The sequence below is a fragment of the Carettochelys insculpta genome, chromosome 6 (genome assembly GCF_033958435.1).
Source record: "Carettochelys insculpta isolate YL-2023 chromosome 6, ASM3395843v1, whole genome shotgun sequence".
NCBI lineage: Eukaryota > Metazoa > Chordata > Testudines > Carettochelyidae > Carettochelys > Carettochelys insculpta.
The window spans coordinates 23005131-23024321 of NC_134142.1; the positions used below are offsets into that span (position 1 = coordinate 23005131).

Here is a 19191-nt window from a genome sequence, read left to right on the forward strand (position 1 = left end):
AGAAATTGTTTCTAAGCTCATAGAGAGAAACTTTCATGTGACCTGACCTGAACTCTCTTCTGTAGCTAGTCATGCTTATAGAATCTTAATGATCTCGGTCTATAAATACATGTGAGCACTGAAGATCCCAAATGTTACCAGCAAATGCTAAAGGTGGATTAATATTTCAAGGTTAATGTGCCTTTATTACTTGCAGTGACCAGAAAACCTATTTGAAAACAGACTCTCTATTTGTGTCACACAACTTTATTATTTTATAGTAGTCACAAAAGAACTATCAATGCTTTAATCCAACATAAACCAGAAGACATCATATTAATTTACTTTAAAAATGTCCGCAATATTTGCTACAATTAATATTTGGATTCTTTGTAGTCTTAGGAAAGCATGTACAATGTTTAGTAATGGATAAATGAACTAAGTGCAGTTAGACTGCACACTGAATGCTATGATCAGATCTTTATTTTTTGTTGCTTGAGGTATCATTGGAGATGATGTTTGTTGGGGAAAGTAAAAACTGGCAATCAACTCTTCATAAAGGACATCATAATATTTTTAATTTTGACTAGAAGATGCAACATCATCCCTTAAATTGCAGGCTTATATCACATATCTCAGCACAGATTCTACAATGTATTGCTAAAAGCTTGTAATAATTAGACAATAGCTCCATACAGCTTTAACTTTTAATTTATTATAACGGTAAATGTAGTCACCCTTATATTAAGACTATTTTGTATTTAACTCTTTCTATGTATTGGCTCAGAGGAAAATCTTTAGGTTTATTTCTAGATGGCTTTAGGTTAATATTATTATAATTAAGATAATCACACAGAGTTCAAAATTCTACCACAAGGAACACACATTTCTACAGAAGTCAGAGGTCTAACATACAGCTATAAAGTCATAGTTTAAATAAAACTTCATTACTCCTTGCTGCACAAAGCATGTTTGGCAGCAGTAGTTTTTTTTTTTTTTTTTTTAAAAGAGAAGGTGGGTGAAGTATTGGCCCAATGTGCATAGCTGACACAAGACAATTTTTCGCATTCTATGGAGCTGAATAAAAAAAGATATAGCTCTCCTATCTCATGCCTCATATGCTGGGATGAACACGATTGCAACACTACAAATGGTAATAGTTTTGTCACATGATGCCTCAGCTGTTAAAATGTTTTAATCCAAATAAGCATCAGCTCACACAAGTGTCATATGTCACTTACATTGCATTGCTGGTATTATTTGCCTCTAAAGTAAAATATGATAGTCCAAAACACAACCCTTATGTAAACATCTTCAGCTTTTTCTTCTTAAAGGTCATGTTAATAACTGTTCATACACATAATATGACAGCAGCACCTCTACATGATACACTGTTTATTATTGAACTATGAAAGGTCATTCTACTGTGTTTAGAAATCTTGACATTGATAGCACAAACCTTAATCAAGACAATTTATAACACACTATTCCACAATACAATGTGTAGGGACTGGTGAAGGCTACAAATGACATAAGACAAAAGTTCTTGAGCATTTATTTGGGAACATGCTCATCCAATATAAAAACCTGTCTCTTTTTGCAACACTTGTATGAACTTTTCAAGACAGTTTACTACTTTTACAACTTTTCCACAAATAAAACATGGCATCTAGATTTGACAACTTTAATATACTTATTAATTTCTCAGGCTGCAATGTAACAAGCATGCAGATGTACTGCTGTACTTGCACAAAGCCCCCCTGACTGCAGAGGTGGACCCAAATGGATTAAATAGAAGGACTGTGCTCCTAAAAGGTCACAAGAGGAACAAAGATGTTTTATTGCACCAATCAGATACTGTGCATGATTTCTTCTCTCTGTACCTCCCTGTCCCACACGGAAAATGGGTCAACTATTTAAGAATATTTATAGAACAGAATCACTATAGAATCAATAGTTAACGGAATTTAAGGTGTTTTGAGTCCATTAACCCAAGTACAGTGCATTATTATTATAGTAAGATACACTACGGGTTGAACCTCTGTTGGCCGGCACCCACTGGACCTGACCAGTGCCAGACCATGGGAAGTCAATATTGTTTAACATACTACCAACACTTCCACCGCTTACTGGGCTCTTAGAAGACATCTGGGTGTAAAGTAAATCTAAACACCACCACAGAACACGGAGATCCATGACTGGTGGCCATAAACTTTTGGGGATCACAGAAAACTTGACCACACCCCTGGCTAACTAAAATCATTCCCAATTACAGATGTTGCTGGATGAGAGTGCGCTGGACTAGAGAGGTTCAACCTGTATCTATAAGTCACTGTAAAGATATGACTAATCAAACTTTCTTTGCCAATGCAGGCCAAGAAACAAAAATATTAGTTTACACATTTTTGATCCATTATGAGCATTCCTTTATTCTTGCCAGGTGTACATACACTGTAACAATGACTGAAATTACTCCCATTCTCTCTCTCTCTTCCCACTCACTGGTTCCCAAACTCAAGTTGCCCATGCTACATAAGTATTTGCTTAGTGCACACTAGAATCTTTTATTACAAACCATCACGTGATTTATACTCAATGTGTCACATAAGCCAGGGATACCTCAGAAGTGAGAAATGTTCCAAAATGGATAGATAAGCATGACCTATTATATGTATTGAGAGTGTGTCTGGGGAGACCTTGTTCTGTTCCCAGTTCTGCTCAGGTCTGCTGGGTGATCTTGGACAAGCTACTTCACTTCTGTACCTCAAATTTCCCTTCTGTAAAAGGAGGCAGTGATGCATATCCCCCTTGTAAAGCACTTGATATCTATCAAGAAAGAACGCTGAGAGATACATATTAACTATGAAATTGAAATACCACCACCTACAGTCTAGAAAGCATCAATAATTATTACAAAAAAGGCTCAAATCCCTGGAAGGCTAGTAAAGGAGCCTGTTGGTGGCCTCACTGATGGACCAGTGAGAGTGTGAGACAGCTTGAGAAGCACTCAAGTTTAAGGTATCTCGACAGCTGGGAGCCAGTCCAAGTAAAAAAATAAGAGGTCATATTCTAGGGTGAAAAGTTGATACCTAAAGATTTAAACAGAAAATGGGTTTTTTCCTATGCTTAATTTATGTTTCATATGTTAACTGTTCATACAAATTATAAATAAAATATAAATTAAGTCTGCTGCTTATGCTTGCCTCACTTAAAACCAGCTGAACAGATTTTGATCCAGATTTTTAAAAAAAACAAAAAACACCTTTGCTCGGATGCCAAATGCAGGAAATTTCATCCCAAAGGGAAACATGAAGTTAAGAGACAATTTGGAAGTGATATTGGAAAAGATTTAATTCTTAATTATGTTACCTACATAAGAATCACTTCATTAGCTGCCACACTGTATTCTATGCAAGTCTCCTGGAGACAAACAAGAGCAAACAGGAGAACAGAGCAAAACATTAAAAACTATAGGGCATAGCCAATTGAAAGAGACTATAAAGAAATATACATGTAGAATAAAACTGGCTAAACTGTTATGTAGACAGGATGCCCCATTGCTTACGAAAAGAGCCATATTGGGAGAATGTTTTAATGATCAAAAGCAGTCAAGGTCTACAGTTTTATGTTTCATCCAAACAAGGAAAGCGACTTCAGCAGCATCATATTCACCAATGTCACGCTGAGGTATAAGTTCAGTATCTGCACGAAAAGAGGGCATCACCAACTGAAACACTAGCACCGCTCTCTGAAACAGTTTTCCTTGAAGGGCTCCCTGCCAAATACAGAATGCTTTACCTGATAAGCTCAGACAGACAAAACAACAACACAGAACAAACCCTTACAAAATACTATCAAGTGAAATAGTGAATGCTTAATAGTACTTTTGCCTTCAAAGCATGCCTACCACTGGAAAGCCTTGAGATTTTTTTCCTGACATTATATAAAGTAGGAAAGACGACGTATATTTTTGCAAAAAATAAAGGCAGTTCTTTTCAGGTGTATTAAATCCAATAAGCCTTGAAATGTACAGTGGTATTTGTGAATGAAAAAAAAATGCAGCTAAAATTTTGTTTTTAAAAATAAGTTGGGTTCTTTCACTTATCACAAAAAGCCATACCTAGCTGAGAAAGGTCCAGTTTTGTCCAGTGCATCCCGGCTGGGCAACTTGGTGAAAGTGTTCTGATAAAGATCTGTCCTCGACTATCCAAACCCCATATGGCATCTTGGCAGGCTGAATAGCACACCATTTCAGCATCAGAGGGTAGCTGCACTGAAGAAGGATGGAACTGAGGATTCTGATCGCTGACACAAAACAGATCCTTGTTGCTTTGGCATACCCAGAGAAAGCTTCCTATGGAGAGACCATGTACATTATTGTTAAAAATAACCTCTAATTCACTCTTTATGTCTAAAACTTACACAGTTGCTTCACTCTACCAACCAAGCATCCAATGCATTTAAACACAAACTATCTTCTGAAATGTATTTTTGGTCAAGATTTTCTATCCTAAGTTCTTAGAGTTAGGGCTCCTACATCCATATTCAGGCATCTAAAGTGTGTGTCCTAATTTAAAAGTACCGAGTACTTCACAACTTTATTTGGGAGTAAAAATTAACTTACGTACATACCCACACACTGACCCACATTCCTGCAATCACTTTTTTTGTCTTTCTATATTGCGTGCAAACTCTTCTCCAAATTCTATTGCTGTTCAGGTTTTTCCTTGATTCTCATGCCAGATCTACATTACACACTTTTACCAACACAGCTATGTCAGTCGGGGAGTATGACAGAAAACACTCTAAATACTCACAGCCTATGGTAATCTTCGTATACAAAATAATTGGAGAGGTACAATTTGAAAAACTATACTCACTGGTTAAGAACACGATGGTAAAATGTACGTAGCATTATAATATGTAAAATTACAAATTCCTCCTGTATGTATTTATTAAAAAAAAAAAAAAAAAAAATCAGACAGTTCCGTTAGGAAAAAGTTGTTTAAAAAGGCCTGTCCCAGGCAGAAGAATGTGTGTGTTTACTTCAATGTACATGTAAGTTGTAAATAGTGTCTTAAAGAGACCAGGAGGAGGAAATGGGTGGAAACAAAATAATTTGCATTTCAGAGAACAAGTGGAAGACAAATGAATACAAAGCCTGCTTCACTGAGAGAGAGTGGACTGCCTTCCTCACTGTTTGAATAAACTGTACTTTGAGGAGTACCTTCAGACTAATACAGTTGAAATGTTCATTGGACTATAACAGGAAATGTGCAGAAATCCCCAGTTTTCTATTTCACCAAACATGACAAAGGCACACCTTTGGGTCTCTGGGAGTTACCCTGACCGAAGAGTGGGTCAGTCACCATCTTGCTGAAAGACTGTAGGTGGAAGAGACTATCTTAAATTTTTGAACCAAAACTTGCTAGGATAAAGTTCAGATTTTTAGCTTCATGTTTCCACTTTTTTTTGCTGGTAACCATTTTATATACATGAATAAACTTAAAACTCTATCTTCTTTCATTAATAAACTTGTTTAATTTTAAATCAAACCAATCCAGCACTGTGGTTTAAACTGCTCGGTAACCCCAGTTAAACTAGAAAATTCTTGAATACCGATTCTTTAAAGGGGACAATGAACCTTAATGTCAGTCTAATTGTTCCAGGACAAAACTGGACATTTCAGAATATATGTTTTTGGGAAAAGTTGGCCCTGGGGTATGCGTGGAGTCACCCTACCAGTGTTAACTAAGGCTGGTGGAAACCAGTGGAAATCTTTGATATTGCATGCAGGCGCTGGGAAGGGCCTCTCCATCCACTATTTTTCCTTTGGGTTAAGTAGTAATAGGAGTAAAACCCCTTCCCCCTTTGTTAGGAGGAATTTGTTCTACAGCATTTAAGCACAGAAGATAAACACCTTCTGCACCAAGAAGTGAACTCTGAGAAGAGTCCCTGAAATGGCAGAGGTGAGAGGTAGAATGTGTGGAATGGAAGTGAACTGAATCAAGGAGCATGCGTGTATGATTTCTAGAGTTCCACTTATCACTGGTGAAGGAACACCAGCTCAAGCAGAAGGGGGTCACGCAATCCCTGAAATGGAAAGCAGATAGCATGAGCAGCACTGTAGAACATGGGAGTTAATTCAGACACTTAACCTAACCCTCAAATTTGTTGCTTCTAATAAAAGATTAAATAATGGAATAGCAAAGATAAAACTATTTTAAAGCTAAAATGGGGTAACTTTAGCACACTGATGGAAGTGCCGTGTCAGGGTTATGATGGTTGAAAGGGAACTGAGGGGTTCAGGTTTCGTGCGTGCTAATTCAGGGGCCAATGATGCTATGAGACAGGGACCACAAATGAACAGCCCAAACAGGCACTGCTACTCAAATTCTCCCATCAAAGGTGCGGGGATGCAGCAACACCTAAACTGGAGCATCCACAGGGCATTATTCAACAAATCCCCCATAATTTACAGGGTGGCAGTTTTCTGCTTGAAACTTTGTAAACTGCAAATTCCAGCTTACTTTACCTACTAGCACTTGGTCATGAATGGCAGAAACTGAGACAAATGCCCCATGGACAAGGCCTTAAGCACCTTAAATATTTCAGAAGTGTTTCCTTAACATAAATCTACCAACTCAACAACAAACTTGAATAATTTCAAAGTTTATTCAACTAACGTAACGTTTTCATGTTTTAGAGAAAAGTTATATTTATGCTTTTAAAAGAAAACAGAATAGTCATTTTTCAGTCCCAGAGAGAAGGAGAGGGAAGATGTAGTTATGTCACAGGACCAAGTATCAGGAGATTCGAGTTCTTTTCCCAGCTCTAACACAGGATCTTGATTGATTTTGGGCAAATTCTCTGTTTCTCACATTCTCCTTCTATAAAAGCAGCTATTTCCCTTATAGAAGTGTAGTAGGGGGTCAGTTTGTATCTTTTTCACCACAGCATCACAAACAAAACACTTACGTTGTGCTGCAGTTTTCAAATGTTGATGGTAAAAAAAAAAAAAACCAAAAAAAACCAAACACTACCCACTAAAGGGCGTGTCAACTCACCTGCTGGACAGCTTTACTAGCTCAAGTAATCTAATAGGTTGGGCTGGCTAGCCTCAAAACTTCTATCTTGGTAGTGATGCTTTGAATGACTAGATTTTCCTTGCACCCATCACCACTAGCAGCATGGGTTCAGATTAGAAACCCTGTCTAGAATATGGTATTTAGGGTCTGAGTTCATATAAGAACAAGTATGCAAATTATTCATGAGAAACACACGTTACTAAACTTCTCCCATCTTCATCCACTAAAGCACCTCAAATGGGATTTGGGGATTCATTTTGCACTTAGAGTAACATATGGAAAGTCTCTAGCATATTGTGGTACTATATGAAATAAAAAAATTAATATATCAGTACAAATTCTCATGAGTCTTCAAAATGTTATTAACTAAGACTTCGGGTCTCTCCTTTCCTCTTCTTCCTGATCTTTGGTGGCAGATCTACGGCTCGCACTTCCCTCCGCCATCTCTTCTTAACACCTGTGCTCAACATACCCATTTAAAGCTGTATTTGGTTTCTCTCCACATTTATCAGAGAGGTAGCCGTGTTAGTCTGTATCTTTGAGAACAACAATAAGTCTGGTAGCACCTTATAGACTAACAGATACTTCGGAGCATAAGCTTTCATGGGCAAAGACCCGCTTTGTCAGATGCATGAGTACACCCTTCCAAATGAAGAACATATAACTTCAGTAAGACAGTAAAAGCATGTTATTCCTTACATAAACCAGCAAGGATGCTCAGAAAACTACACACCTTATAAAGGTCATTCCATTGCAGTCTTATCATGATTGCCAATAACAAACAGCAGGAAAATTTGGCTTGTTGAAAAATAAGGGATTTCTGCACACTTAATAGACAAAATCTGGACTAATTCAGCATTATGAAACCTGTTAGCATCACTTCAGCTATCAACTCTAATGCATTAAATCAATTTAACTATGGTATAAACTTATATTGAAGATTAACTAACCTTCTTTAGTTGGAGCTGTGGAAGCTAACACAAAAGCCCATTTTGTGGCAGAAGCAGTACCTCGAGGCACAACATTCTTCCAATACGTTCCTGAAAAAGAAAGCACAACAGTGTAAGCATGAATCACACATTACAATTTAAGTGTTGTGACAGGTTCTTTCATTAGAATGTAAAGACCTGAGAATTTGTGCTGTAATAAACTATTGTATTTATTCTAATCAATATCTGATATTGCCCCACAAAAACTTTGTAAAAGCAAATGACTATTTAAGGTTGAAGAACAGCCATGTTTCTCACCAGTTCATGCTCCTCAATTTGAGACCGTTTTCTTGTCTAACCACGTCCCCCCGCTTTTTTTTTCTTCATTATTTTAAATGCATTTTATATCCCTAGACAGTTTGTTACACCATCATGGAACAAACACCAATGCAGCACATAGCTGAAGTCATTGTGGACACTGACTGTCAGGTTCAATGTTTAAATACTTGGCAGGTGTATACATTTGTGAATTATAGCAAGTAGTAATGAAAACTGAAGCCCACAGCAGAATTAAAATGTCCTGACTGCAAGCTTATGTGAAATGATATATTAGTGGTCATCTTTCGTTTGAAGCACTAGTAGCAATTTTGACCCAATACATGCAGCTAAAGATTGTGTTGACTCTTCAGTAAAAAGATTTTGTGACCTTCATAAATCTAAAACAGACGAAAGCAAGAAGGATACTCTTCCCCATTGACTGCCAGTTTGGTATTTGCAACATTCTGCCCTTCCAGAAATAAACAACTCTAATTAGCCTTGTATGACCAATAAGGCCAGGATTTAGTCATGGGTATAAGTCATGGACAGGTCACAGGCAAAAATGAAAAAATTCACATCCTGTGAACTGTCCATGACTTTTACTATAAATATCCATCACTAAATCTCTGCAGGGCCCCAGGGCACCACTACTCTGGGGGTCCTTTCTCCAGCAGCCAATGCTGACTGTCCTCCAGCAGCACACTGCTCTGAGGCTCTGGGGACCACTTTACTGACTGCTGCTGGGCTGCCCCAGCAGCAGTCAGTGTGGCTGGCCTCAGGGCCAGCTGCTCAGGTGGCCCTGGGTTCGGCCACATCAGCCATTGTAGCTGTAGAAGCCACAAAGATCATACAAAATCATGGAAGTCATTACTTCCAGTATCTTTGTAACAGAACTGCAGTCTTAGTGACCAGCAAAGCCAGTCACTTAATCTTCTGAAGTGCAAAATCTGGTTTATTGCCAAAAGTCAAATCTTAACTTCTTGTGCTTATGGCCCAATCTTACTCAAACTGGACTGGCTATTCACAAACTGAAATACCTGCAGGGGGGGGGAAAAAAAAAATTCAAAAATTACACTTTGCTGGGAAAACACTTTTTTTTTATATTAGAGGAATACAACTGCATGCAGATGTTTCACCTTTAAAGTCATTAGTATAAAATACTAGCAAATCAACAAGTCAAATCTTAAAGAAAAACAGCTGCACAAATATATGCTGATGCTTGTTTAAATACATGTCAAGCACTTCTATCTATTATATATTTGTTTTAAGAGTAGATTTCATGGTTACTCAGCTTAATCATATACTTCGAGGGAAGGAACAGTAGTATTTTTGGCAGATTCCATGTGTAAATACAGAATTATATAATCCTTCATGTAATTTAAAGAGAAAATCCTAAAGTTCAACTTGGCATTTCTTAGCTACTATGTTAATATGCTGCTTCCAAGAAGCCATAGAGTAAACTTTCTTGATCAAACAAGAGGACAGTTTCTACAGTCCAGTTTAGACATACAGCTTTAGAAATATCTCACAAAAGGACAGATGAAATACAACTTTCAACTGCCTCCAAAAAGTCCAGGGAAATCTTCCTGAAAAATAGTTTAAAAAAAAAAAAAAAAAAAAAAAAAAAAGGTAATGTACAGAAGCCTGTGGGGGAACACTTCAGTCTCCCTGGACACTCAGTAGCAGATTTAACGGTGACAGTTCTGAAACAAAGAAATTTCAGAAATCAAGTGGAGAGAGAAATCTCTGAGCTGCAATTTATTTGCAAATTTGACTCCATTAACCAAGGATTAAACAGAGACTGGGAGTGGCTCACAGCTTACAAAGGCAGCTTGTCTGCTGTGGGTGTTAAAATCTCCCCATTTGACTCTGACAATGGCTCATAACCCCCTGTCTGATCTGGACTTGTTTTTTCCTCTTTTGATACCGGGCCATTCCCACCTTGCTGAATAGACATTGCCTGCCTGGCCCTCCCTTTTTCTGGGACCCCATTCTTTAAATACCCCTCTGAAACCCCCGCCACCCACTCATGCATCTGATGAAGTGGGTCTTTGCCCACGAAAGCTTATGCTCCAAAATATCTGTTAGTCTATAAGGTGCCACAAGACTTCTTGTTCTTGAAGCTACAGACTAACATGGCTACCTCTCTGACAGCTCTTGAAAAATGACTCTGAGCAGGACCCTTCACCTAGTTCTAAGAAGAAACATCTACTTAAGAGCTGTAGATTTGACAAAACAAATCAGAATGGTTTCAAAACAGGTGTGCAGATGAAGCCAGGACTGTGTGAGATGAGAGTACCAAGGTTAGACACTTCTGGAAACAGACCCAATCAGTCATAAATTACAACATTCACCTGCCAGAATAAACTCACTAAACCTGTGACCACACTGCCCCCTCCTTTTGGAAGGGGTACGATAATGAGCCACTTCAGCAGATGGTAATGAGGTGCTGCTATGGAGATGCAGTGCCTCAGCATAATGGTGGCCACACGCGCTTGGAAAGTGTTGGTTTCTAAACGCGAGCCTCCGGTGTAGCTGAGGGCCTTTCAAAATGACCCCCTGATTTTGAAAGCCCCTTCTTCCCAAAAACAAATGGGAAGAAGGGGCTTTCAAAATCGGGGGGGTCATTTTGAAAGGCCCCTGGCTACACAGGAGGCATGAATTTAGAAAGTAGCTCTTTCGAAGTGTGTGTGGCCACCATTATGCTAATGAGGTACTGCATATTCATAGCAATGCCTCATTACCATATGCCAAAGTGGCTTATTACCATGTCCCATCCAAAAGGAGGGGGTAGTGTGGCCACAGCCGAAGTGTCAATGTTCACCATTACTTAACGTCCAGTATCTTAGTTGTCTGTACGCTAATGTGAGAATATAGGCAATAAGAAGGAAGAACTTGAAATGTCAATAAACAACTTTGACATAATATCACAGGAGCTTGGTGAGATAATAGGCATGACTGGAACATGGATATAGACAGGTACAGCTTGTTCGGAAAGACAGGCAGGGAAAAAAAGGGCAGAGGTGTTGTCTTATTATAGTAAAAATGTATACACTTGGACTGAAGCTGAGATGGACAAAGGAGGCAGACTTGTTGAGAGTCTTTGAGTAAGGATAAAAGGGGTGAAAAACCAGGGCGATGTCATAGTAAGGAGCCTACTACAGACACCCCTAGCCAGGAAGGGGAGGTGGGGGAGGCTTTTTTTAAACTAACAAAATAATCCAAAATACAGGACTTGGTGGTGATAGGGAACTTCAACTATCCAGATATCTGTTGGAAAAGTCACACAATTCGGGGGGAGGGGGAGGGGAGAGAAGGCAGTAAAGTAGCACTTTCAAGGCTAACAAAATTAGGTGAGCTTTTGTGGGACAGACCCACTTCTTCAGACCATAGCCATACCAGAACAGACTCAATATTTAAGGCACAGAGAACCAAAAGCAGTAATCATGGTGGACAAACCAGAAAATTATTATCAAGGTGAACAAATCAGAGAGTAGAGGAGTGCAGGGGGAGGGAGTCAAGAATTAGATTAAGCCAAGTATGCAAAAGAGCCCCTATAGTGTCCCAGAAAATTTGCATCCCGGTTCAATCCATGTGTTAATGTGTCGAATTTGAATATGAAAGAGAGTTCAGCAGTCTCTTTCCAAAGCAGAGTGAAAATTCTTCTTCAATAAGACGCAGACTCTTAAGTCATTAACAGAATGGCCCACTCCATTAAAATGTAGACTAACTGGTTTGTGGATCAGGAGTGTTTTGATGTCTGTTTTGTGCCCATTAACTCTCTCAGACAGAGACAGAGAGAGTCAGAGAGTTAATGGGCACAAAACAGAAAAGAAAGATAATGGATTTAAAAAATGCAGATTTTAGCAAACTTGGAGAGCTGGTAGATAAGCTCCCATGAGAAGCATATTTGGGGGGTGAATCTATGCTTACCTGACAATCGACCACACTGAGGTCGATCTTCTGGAGTTCGATTTTGCCACGTGCGTTAAGACACAGCAAGATCAACCTCTCTGGGCTCAGCTGTTGCCCCGGGTACTCCATGCTATTGTGCAGAGTAAAGGACATTGGCATGAGCCTGAAGAGCCCCGATCTATACTAGGTAAGAAAGTCAATTCTGATAAGTTGATTCTAGTTACACTAATGGCATAGTTAGAACCGTGTATCGAATCAACTTTCTATCCTAGTGTAGATCAAGTCAAAGAGGAAAAATAAACTGAAAACAGTTGGCCGTTTTTCAGAGGGATATTATTAATGCTGCAAGAGTGAACTATTTCACTGTATGAAAAAGACAGCCTGGCAAGAGATCACTTTGGCTTAACCAGAACATCTTCAATGGTGTACAACTGATTGGATAACCATTCCCACAGAGTAACTGTCAGTGGTTCATACTCATGCTGGACAGGCACAACAAGTAAGGTTCTGCAGGGATCAGTTTTGGGCCTGCTTCTCTTCAACATCTTCATCAATAATTTAGGTAATGGCAGAGAGAGAGTAAGCGTATAAAGTGCGCACATGATACCAAGCTGGGAGGGTTGCACGTGATTTGGAGGACAGGATTTTAATTCAAAATTATCTGGACAAACTGGAGAAATGGTGTGAGGTAAACAGGATGGAATTCGATAAGGAGAAATGCAGACTACACCACTTAGGAAGGAACAATCAGCTACACACATACAAAATGGGAAATGATTGCCTAGGAAGCGAAACTGCAGAAAAGGTTGCAGGGGGGTCACAGTGGACCACAAGCTAAATATGAGTAAACAGTGTGGCACTGTTGAGCAGTGGGAAAGGGAAACATAATTCTGGGATGTATTAACAGGAGTGTTGTAAGCAACGCACATGAAGTAATTTTTCTGCTCTACTCTGTGCTGATTGGGCCTTAAGTGGACTAGTGTCTACAGTTCTGGGCACCACATTTCAGAAAAGATGTTGACAAATTGGAGCAGGTCTAGAGAAGAGGAACAAAAATGATGAAAAAGTTAAGAAAGCATGACCTATGAAGGAAGATTAAAAGAACTAGGTTTGTTTAGTCTGTAAAAGAGAAAACCTGGGAGGAGACAAGATAACAGCTTTCAAGCGCCTAAAAGGTTGTTTTAAGGAGGAGGGGAAAAATTTGTTATTCTTCCTCACTGATGACAGGACAAGAAGCAAAGGGCTTAAATTGCTGTAAAGGAGGTTAAGGTTGGATATTAGGAAAAGCTTCCTGTCACAATAGTTAATCACTGAAATAAGTTCCCTGGGGATGCTGTGGAATCACCATTAATGGAGACGTAAGAGCAGGTTAGACAAACATCTGTCAGAGATGGTTTAGATGGTGCTTGATCCTGCCATGAGTGCAGACAACTGGACTTGATGACCTCCCTAGGTTCCTTCCATTTCTAGTATATTCTATCAGTCTGATTCTCTTATCAGATCATAAACTGTAATACATTGCTTATTTTCCTAGACACATTTCTCAAAGTGATCACTATATTTACTATTGTACACAGAACAACATGTAGCCTTTGTAGCACCAATTAGCCTTAATTTAAATATGGAGTGAGACTCCATTGTGGTAAGTGCTATACAGTGTAACTTTTTAACTGAAGATATGGGTGCATGCACTGAAGAAAGCAATATGACCTATTTTGTAGCAAGCATAACATCTGAGCAAAAGGCTCCTGTACATGTGTCTTCTTCACATGACAGTAAAAGCTGTGTTATCTGGCCCTGTACCTACTGGAAAGCCCTACAAATCATTATTTCTGATCTTCACTGAAAACCTGGTTTATCGTCCAGTTAGCGTGGGGCTGGTGGGCTCCCTGGATGTGGCAACATGTCCATGCTGCACCTACAAACTAGAACCAAAGCCATGGAAACCGCACTTGCGGGCAGAGGCAGGGACTGGTCACCACTCGAGGAGAGCTGCCGGAGGTGAGTTCTACCCAGATCCACCGCACAAACTTCTACCATGCCACAACCCTTTGCTCTGACACACCTCCTCCACCCTAACTGACATCCAGAACCCAAAACCCACACCCTCAGACCACATACCGTGCCCCACACTGTAAAACTCTGCCCCAGCACAGATCCCCGTCTCACACTCTGAACCCCTCATTTATGGCCCCATCTTGGAACATACACACCGCAGACCACAATCCATACCCCTGCCCATACCCCCACCCTCCAGCCTCAGTCTGGAGCACCCTCCCACACTCTCCATTTACCAGAATATTTGACTAACTGCACCTCCCCCCTTGGATCCCAATAAGCCAGATAACAGCTTTTATGGGACTACTTTTAAAACAGCGAGTAATAACATCAAATATTAAGTTAACATCCCTCAACACTGTCTGAGTTCCTCCTCTGGTCTAAGAAAAAGACACTTTTGCAACTTGCTCTTTAATTTGTGGTGGCTGGATTTTACGAGAGGTGGGTTAGGGGGAAGAGAAGGTGCAGAGTGGATGCCATAATTGGTTTCTCTGACTTTTCAAAAAAAAAAAAAAAAACGGTTGTACAAATGCACCAACCTATTAGACTTCCCTTTGCTACATGGAACTCATTTTTGCCTGACGAGATCCAGACCCCACTGCTGTTGACTCCAAGAAGACTGGGTTGACATTGAAGCTGCTGTGACCAAAATGCCATTCGAAGTTTCTCTGCCACTTTCTCTACTGGAGCCTGGGCTGCTGTTGCCACTGTGTGTGTTGCATGGATTATTGTCTGGAAGAGGCTGCATTGATCAAACACGACGTAATCTGTAATGCTTACCTGGAAAAAAAAGTGTTCTAGATAATCAAACTAGGGATTAATTCCAGACTGTTCATAAAAATTATGGCTGGAGATTAGGGGGGGCACAGCGAGTGTGCTGTTATCTAATTTGGCTGGTCAGTGCCAGAAGTGATGCATACAGGGGGAGCTCTCAGATTTCTCGTATAGTCCTGCTTCCTCAGCAGAAGAGGTAGGGGGAAGGATGAGTGACTTAAGGCACTTTAGGCCTTTTTCTGAGTTTGCCACAAGAGCTGCATAAGGGGAGGGCAGGGTGACTCACTGCACAGCCTGCATGTGGAAACTGACCAGTAGGCACAGAGAACCTGGTGTGGGTGTTCACTCCCATTCTCCCTCAACATGCTAGTGGAGCAATGAGGAAGGTTTGTGGGATGGGGGTGAAGGAGCCAGGTGTTCTCTGCTAGCAGATGACTTTCCCCCTCATGCTCATGTAAGTGGAGGGCACGAAAGCACTGAACCAGGCAGCTGAGCTGTTCCCCATCTGTGCAGTGCACACCCCAGGTGAGCAACAGAATGAATTACTCCTTGGGGGAAAAGGAACTCTGCATTTGGCTGAACTGAGGTAAAGAGAGAACTGGACTTCTTCCCCTGGGAACAAGTCAAACTAATTCCAGGAACCTCCCTGGGTGCAGGAAGCTCCTTATCCCTCTCCCAGTTCCTGTCTCCTCAGCCAGGAAGGGGTTACTACATGGGAATTGACCCCCATGCAACTTGCTCAAGCCCCTTCTATTCCGACTTCCCTATGCACACAAACACAGAACTTCCCCGTGGGTCAACACCGCCCCCACCAAGCCCTCCTCATCTCACTTAGCTTCACCCTCCCCCCAAGTCTCACTCCCACCACTTTGTTGCCCCCCAAATACAGAAATCAAACAATGCCTATAACAAAAAGATGCCTCATCTGCTTCTGAATAGGGTTCAGGAGTCTCAGAAACAATGTTCTAAAGGAAAAAGCAGTCAAGTAGCACTTTAAAGACTAGCAAAACGGTTGATTAGGTGAGCTTTTGTGGGACAGACCCACTTCTTCAGACCATAGCCAGACCAGAACAGACTCAATATTTAAAGCACAGAGAACCAAAAACAGTAAGCAAGGAGGACAAATCAGAAAAAGATAATCAAGGTGAGCAAATCGGAGAGTGGAGGGGTGGGGGGTAAGGTCAAGAATTAGACTGAGCCAAGTATGCAGACAAGCCCCTATAGTGACTCAGGAAGTTCCCATCACGATTTAAACCATGTGTTAATGTGCCGAATTTGAATATAAAAGTCAGCTCGTCCACTTCTCTCTCTAAAACGGTGCGATAATTTCTCTTCAGTAACACACATACCTTGAGGTCATTGACAGAATGCCCCATTCCATTAAAATGTTGACTAACTGGTTTGTGGATCTGGAGTGTTTTGATGTCTGTTTTGTGCCCGTTGACCCTTTGTCTAAGGGAGTTAGAAGTCTGTCCAATATACAAAGCACCTGGGCATTGTTGGCACATGATGGCATATATGATGTTAGTAGAGGAGCATGAGAAAGTGCCCGTGATTCTGTGAGTAACCTGGTTAGGTCCAGTGATGGTATTTCCAGAGAAGATATGTGGACAAAGCTGGCAGCGGGCTTTGTTGCAGGGAAAGGTTCCAGGACTGGTGTTCCTGGGGTATAGACTGTGGCTGTTGGTGAGGATCCTCATGAGGTTGGGAGGTTGTCTGTAGGAGAGAACAGGCACGTCACCCAGGACCTTCTGGAGTGTGGCATCTTGATTAAGGATAGGTTGTGGGTCTTTAATAATTCATTGCAGTGGTCTGAGTTGGGGGCTGTCGGTGATGACCAGTGGTGTTCTGTTCTTGGCTTTTTTGGGCCGATCTTGGAGTAGCTGGTCTCTGGGTATTCATCTGGCCCTGTCGATTTGGCTTTTTTTTTTTACTTCTCCTGGTGGGTAATTCAGGTTTATGAATATTTTTGGTAAAGTTCTTGTAGTTTTTGGTCTCTGTCAGTTGGATCAGAGCAAATGCGATTGTACAATCTCTTAGGTTTGTACCTCTTAGGTACAATCGCATTTGCTCTGATCCAACTGACAGAGACCAAAAACTACAAGAACTTTACCAAAAATATTCATAAACCTGAATTACCCACCAGGAGAAGTAAAAAAAAAAAAGCCAAATCGACAGGGCCAGATGAATACCCAGAGACCAGCTACTCCAAGATCGGCCCAAAAAAGCCAAGAACAGAACACCACTGGTCATCACCGACAGCCCCCAACTCAGACCACTGCAACTAATTATTAAAGACCCACAACCTATCCTTAATCAGGATGCCACACTCCAGAAGGTCCTGGGTGACGTGCCTGTTCTCTCCTACAGACAACCTCCCAACCTCATGAGGATCCTCACCAACAGCCACAGTCTATACCCCAGGAACACCAGTCCTGGAACCTTTCCCTGCAACAAAGCCCGCTGCCAGCTTTGTCCACATATCTTCTCTGGAAATACCATCACTGGACCTAACCAGGTTACTCACAGAATCACGGGCACTTTCTCATGCTCCTCTACTAACATCATATATGCCATCATGTGCCAACAATGCCCAGGTGCTTTGTATATTGGACAGACTTCTAACTCCCTTAGACAAAGGGTCAACGGGCACAAAACAGACATCAAAACACTCCAGATCCACAAACCAGTTAGTCAACATTTTAATGGAATGGGGCATTCTGTCAATGACCTCAAGGTATGTGTGTTACTGTAGAGAAATTATCGCACCGTTTTAGAGAGAGAAGTGGACGAGCTGGCTTTTATATTCAAATTCGGCACATTAACACATGGTTTAAATCGTGATGGGAACTTCCTGAGTCACTATAGGGGCTTGTCTGCATACTTGGCTCAGTCTAATTCTTGACCTTACCCCCCACCCCTCCACTCTCCGATTTGCTCACCTTGATTATCTTTTTCTGATTTGTCCTCCTTGCTTACTGTTTTTGGTTCTCTGTGCTTTAAATATTGAGTCTGTTCTGGTCTGGCTATGGTCTGAAGAAGTGGGTCTGTCCCACAAAAGCTCACCTAATCAACCATTTTGCTAGTCTTTAAAGTGCTACTTGATTGCTTTTTGTTTTGATAGTGTATAGACTAGCACGGCTTCCTCTTTGTTATTGTTCTAAAGGCATTTTACTGAGTGAGTGAAAGAAAAAACCAATTTCACCTCTCTTGAGTTTTGATGGACTTATGTTTTAGAGGCCTTGATTACAAACCAGAATCACACTACAGATAACAGCTTCCCATACAAATAAAACAAAAAAGCCTACTAATCAAACAACAAAGTACCGAGCTAGTATTTCTTGGTATTTTTTATTTATTTCAAGTACCTGTAACTCTGATGCAGCTGAATCCCCTCCATTTGGAGAATGGTCAGAGAGGGAAAAAAGTGTATTTCTCCTCTTCCTTGAAACTCAAGCTCTGTTACAAGCAACTAAATATAACTATGTTTTGGAGCATTCCAAAACAGGAGATCATAGTGAACATTCCTATAAAAGCAGCAAAGCTGAAACAACTTCGAAATGAAATCTAATTTCATCAATAAGCCATGTTGTCCATAATGTTCCAGTATAAAAGACTCCATGTGCACACACTAAGATATTTTTGACTAAATCACTTAGGAGAGATAGATGGAGGTGTGGACAATCCACCGTCTTTAGAGATTTGAGGGGGGCAGGGGGCAGGGATCCAAGAACATAAGAAAAGATGTGAACACTACAATCAGGGATTCCATACTGAGAAATTACACCCAATAAGAATTGCTTTTGTCATTTTCCCTTACAGGCTCTGTGGCTGAAGGAAGCAGCCCTGTATGCTTTGCAGAAAGTTGGATTAAGTGAAAAGCAGCTTCCCCGCATTTTTTTAAATCTTCCTAAAGCAAACTCTCCTTTTACTGTTGTATTTCTTGTCTGGCTGACAGTGGATGCTTAAGTGTTTTGGGGGACCAGATTTAAAAAGCAGCCTCACGCTTTTATTACATATGTATCAATAATACTTGTAAGCCCTCAAGCAATTATTTCTTGATATTTTTATGTTGGGAACCCAGGAAGGGAACCTCACAGCCATGGAATGGTGGACTTTACTGAAAGCTG

At 40.6% G+C, this 19191-nt stretch overlaps 1 protein-coding gene across 5 annotated transcripts in view; it reads right to left on the reverse strand.

The window, feature by feature from the left end:
• The window catches only part of TECPR2 (tectonin beta-propeller repeat containing 2), a 77414-nt gene that overhangs the window by 20996 nt on the left and 37227 nt on the right, over positions 1-19191 (reverse strand). For all 5 annotated transcript variants that reach the window (XM_074996472.1, XM_074996474.1, XM_074996471.1 and 2 more), the window contains exons 14-16: positions 14827-15067; positions 8018-8107; positions 4100-4333 (exon numbers count right to left, since the gene is read on the reverse strand). In XM_074996472.1, the coding sequence (XP_074852573.1) occupies positions 4100-4333; positions 8018-8107; positions 14827-15067 (565 nt within the window). The remainder of the gene's footprint in view (positions 1-4099; positions 4334-8017; positions 8108-14826; positions 15068-19191) is intronic.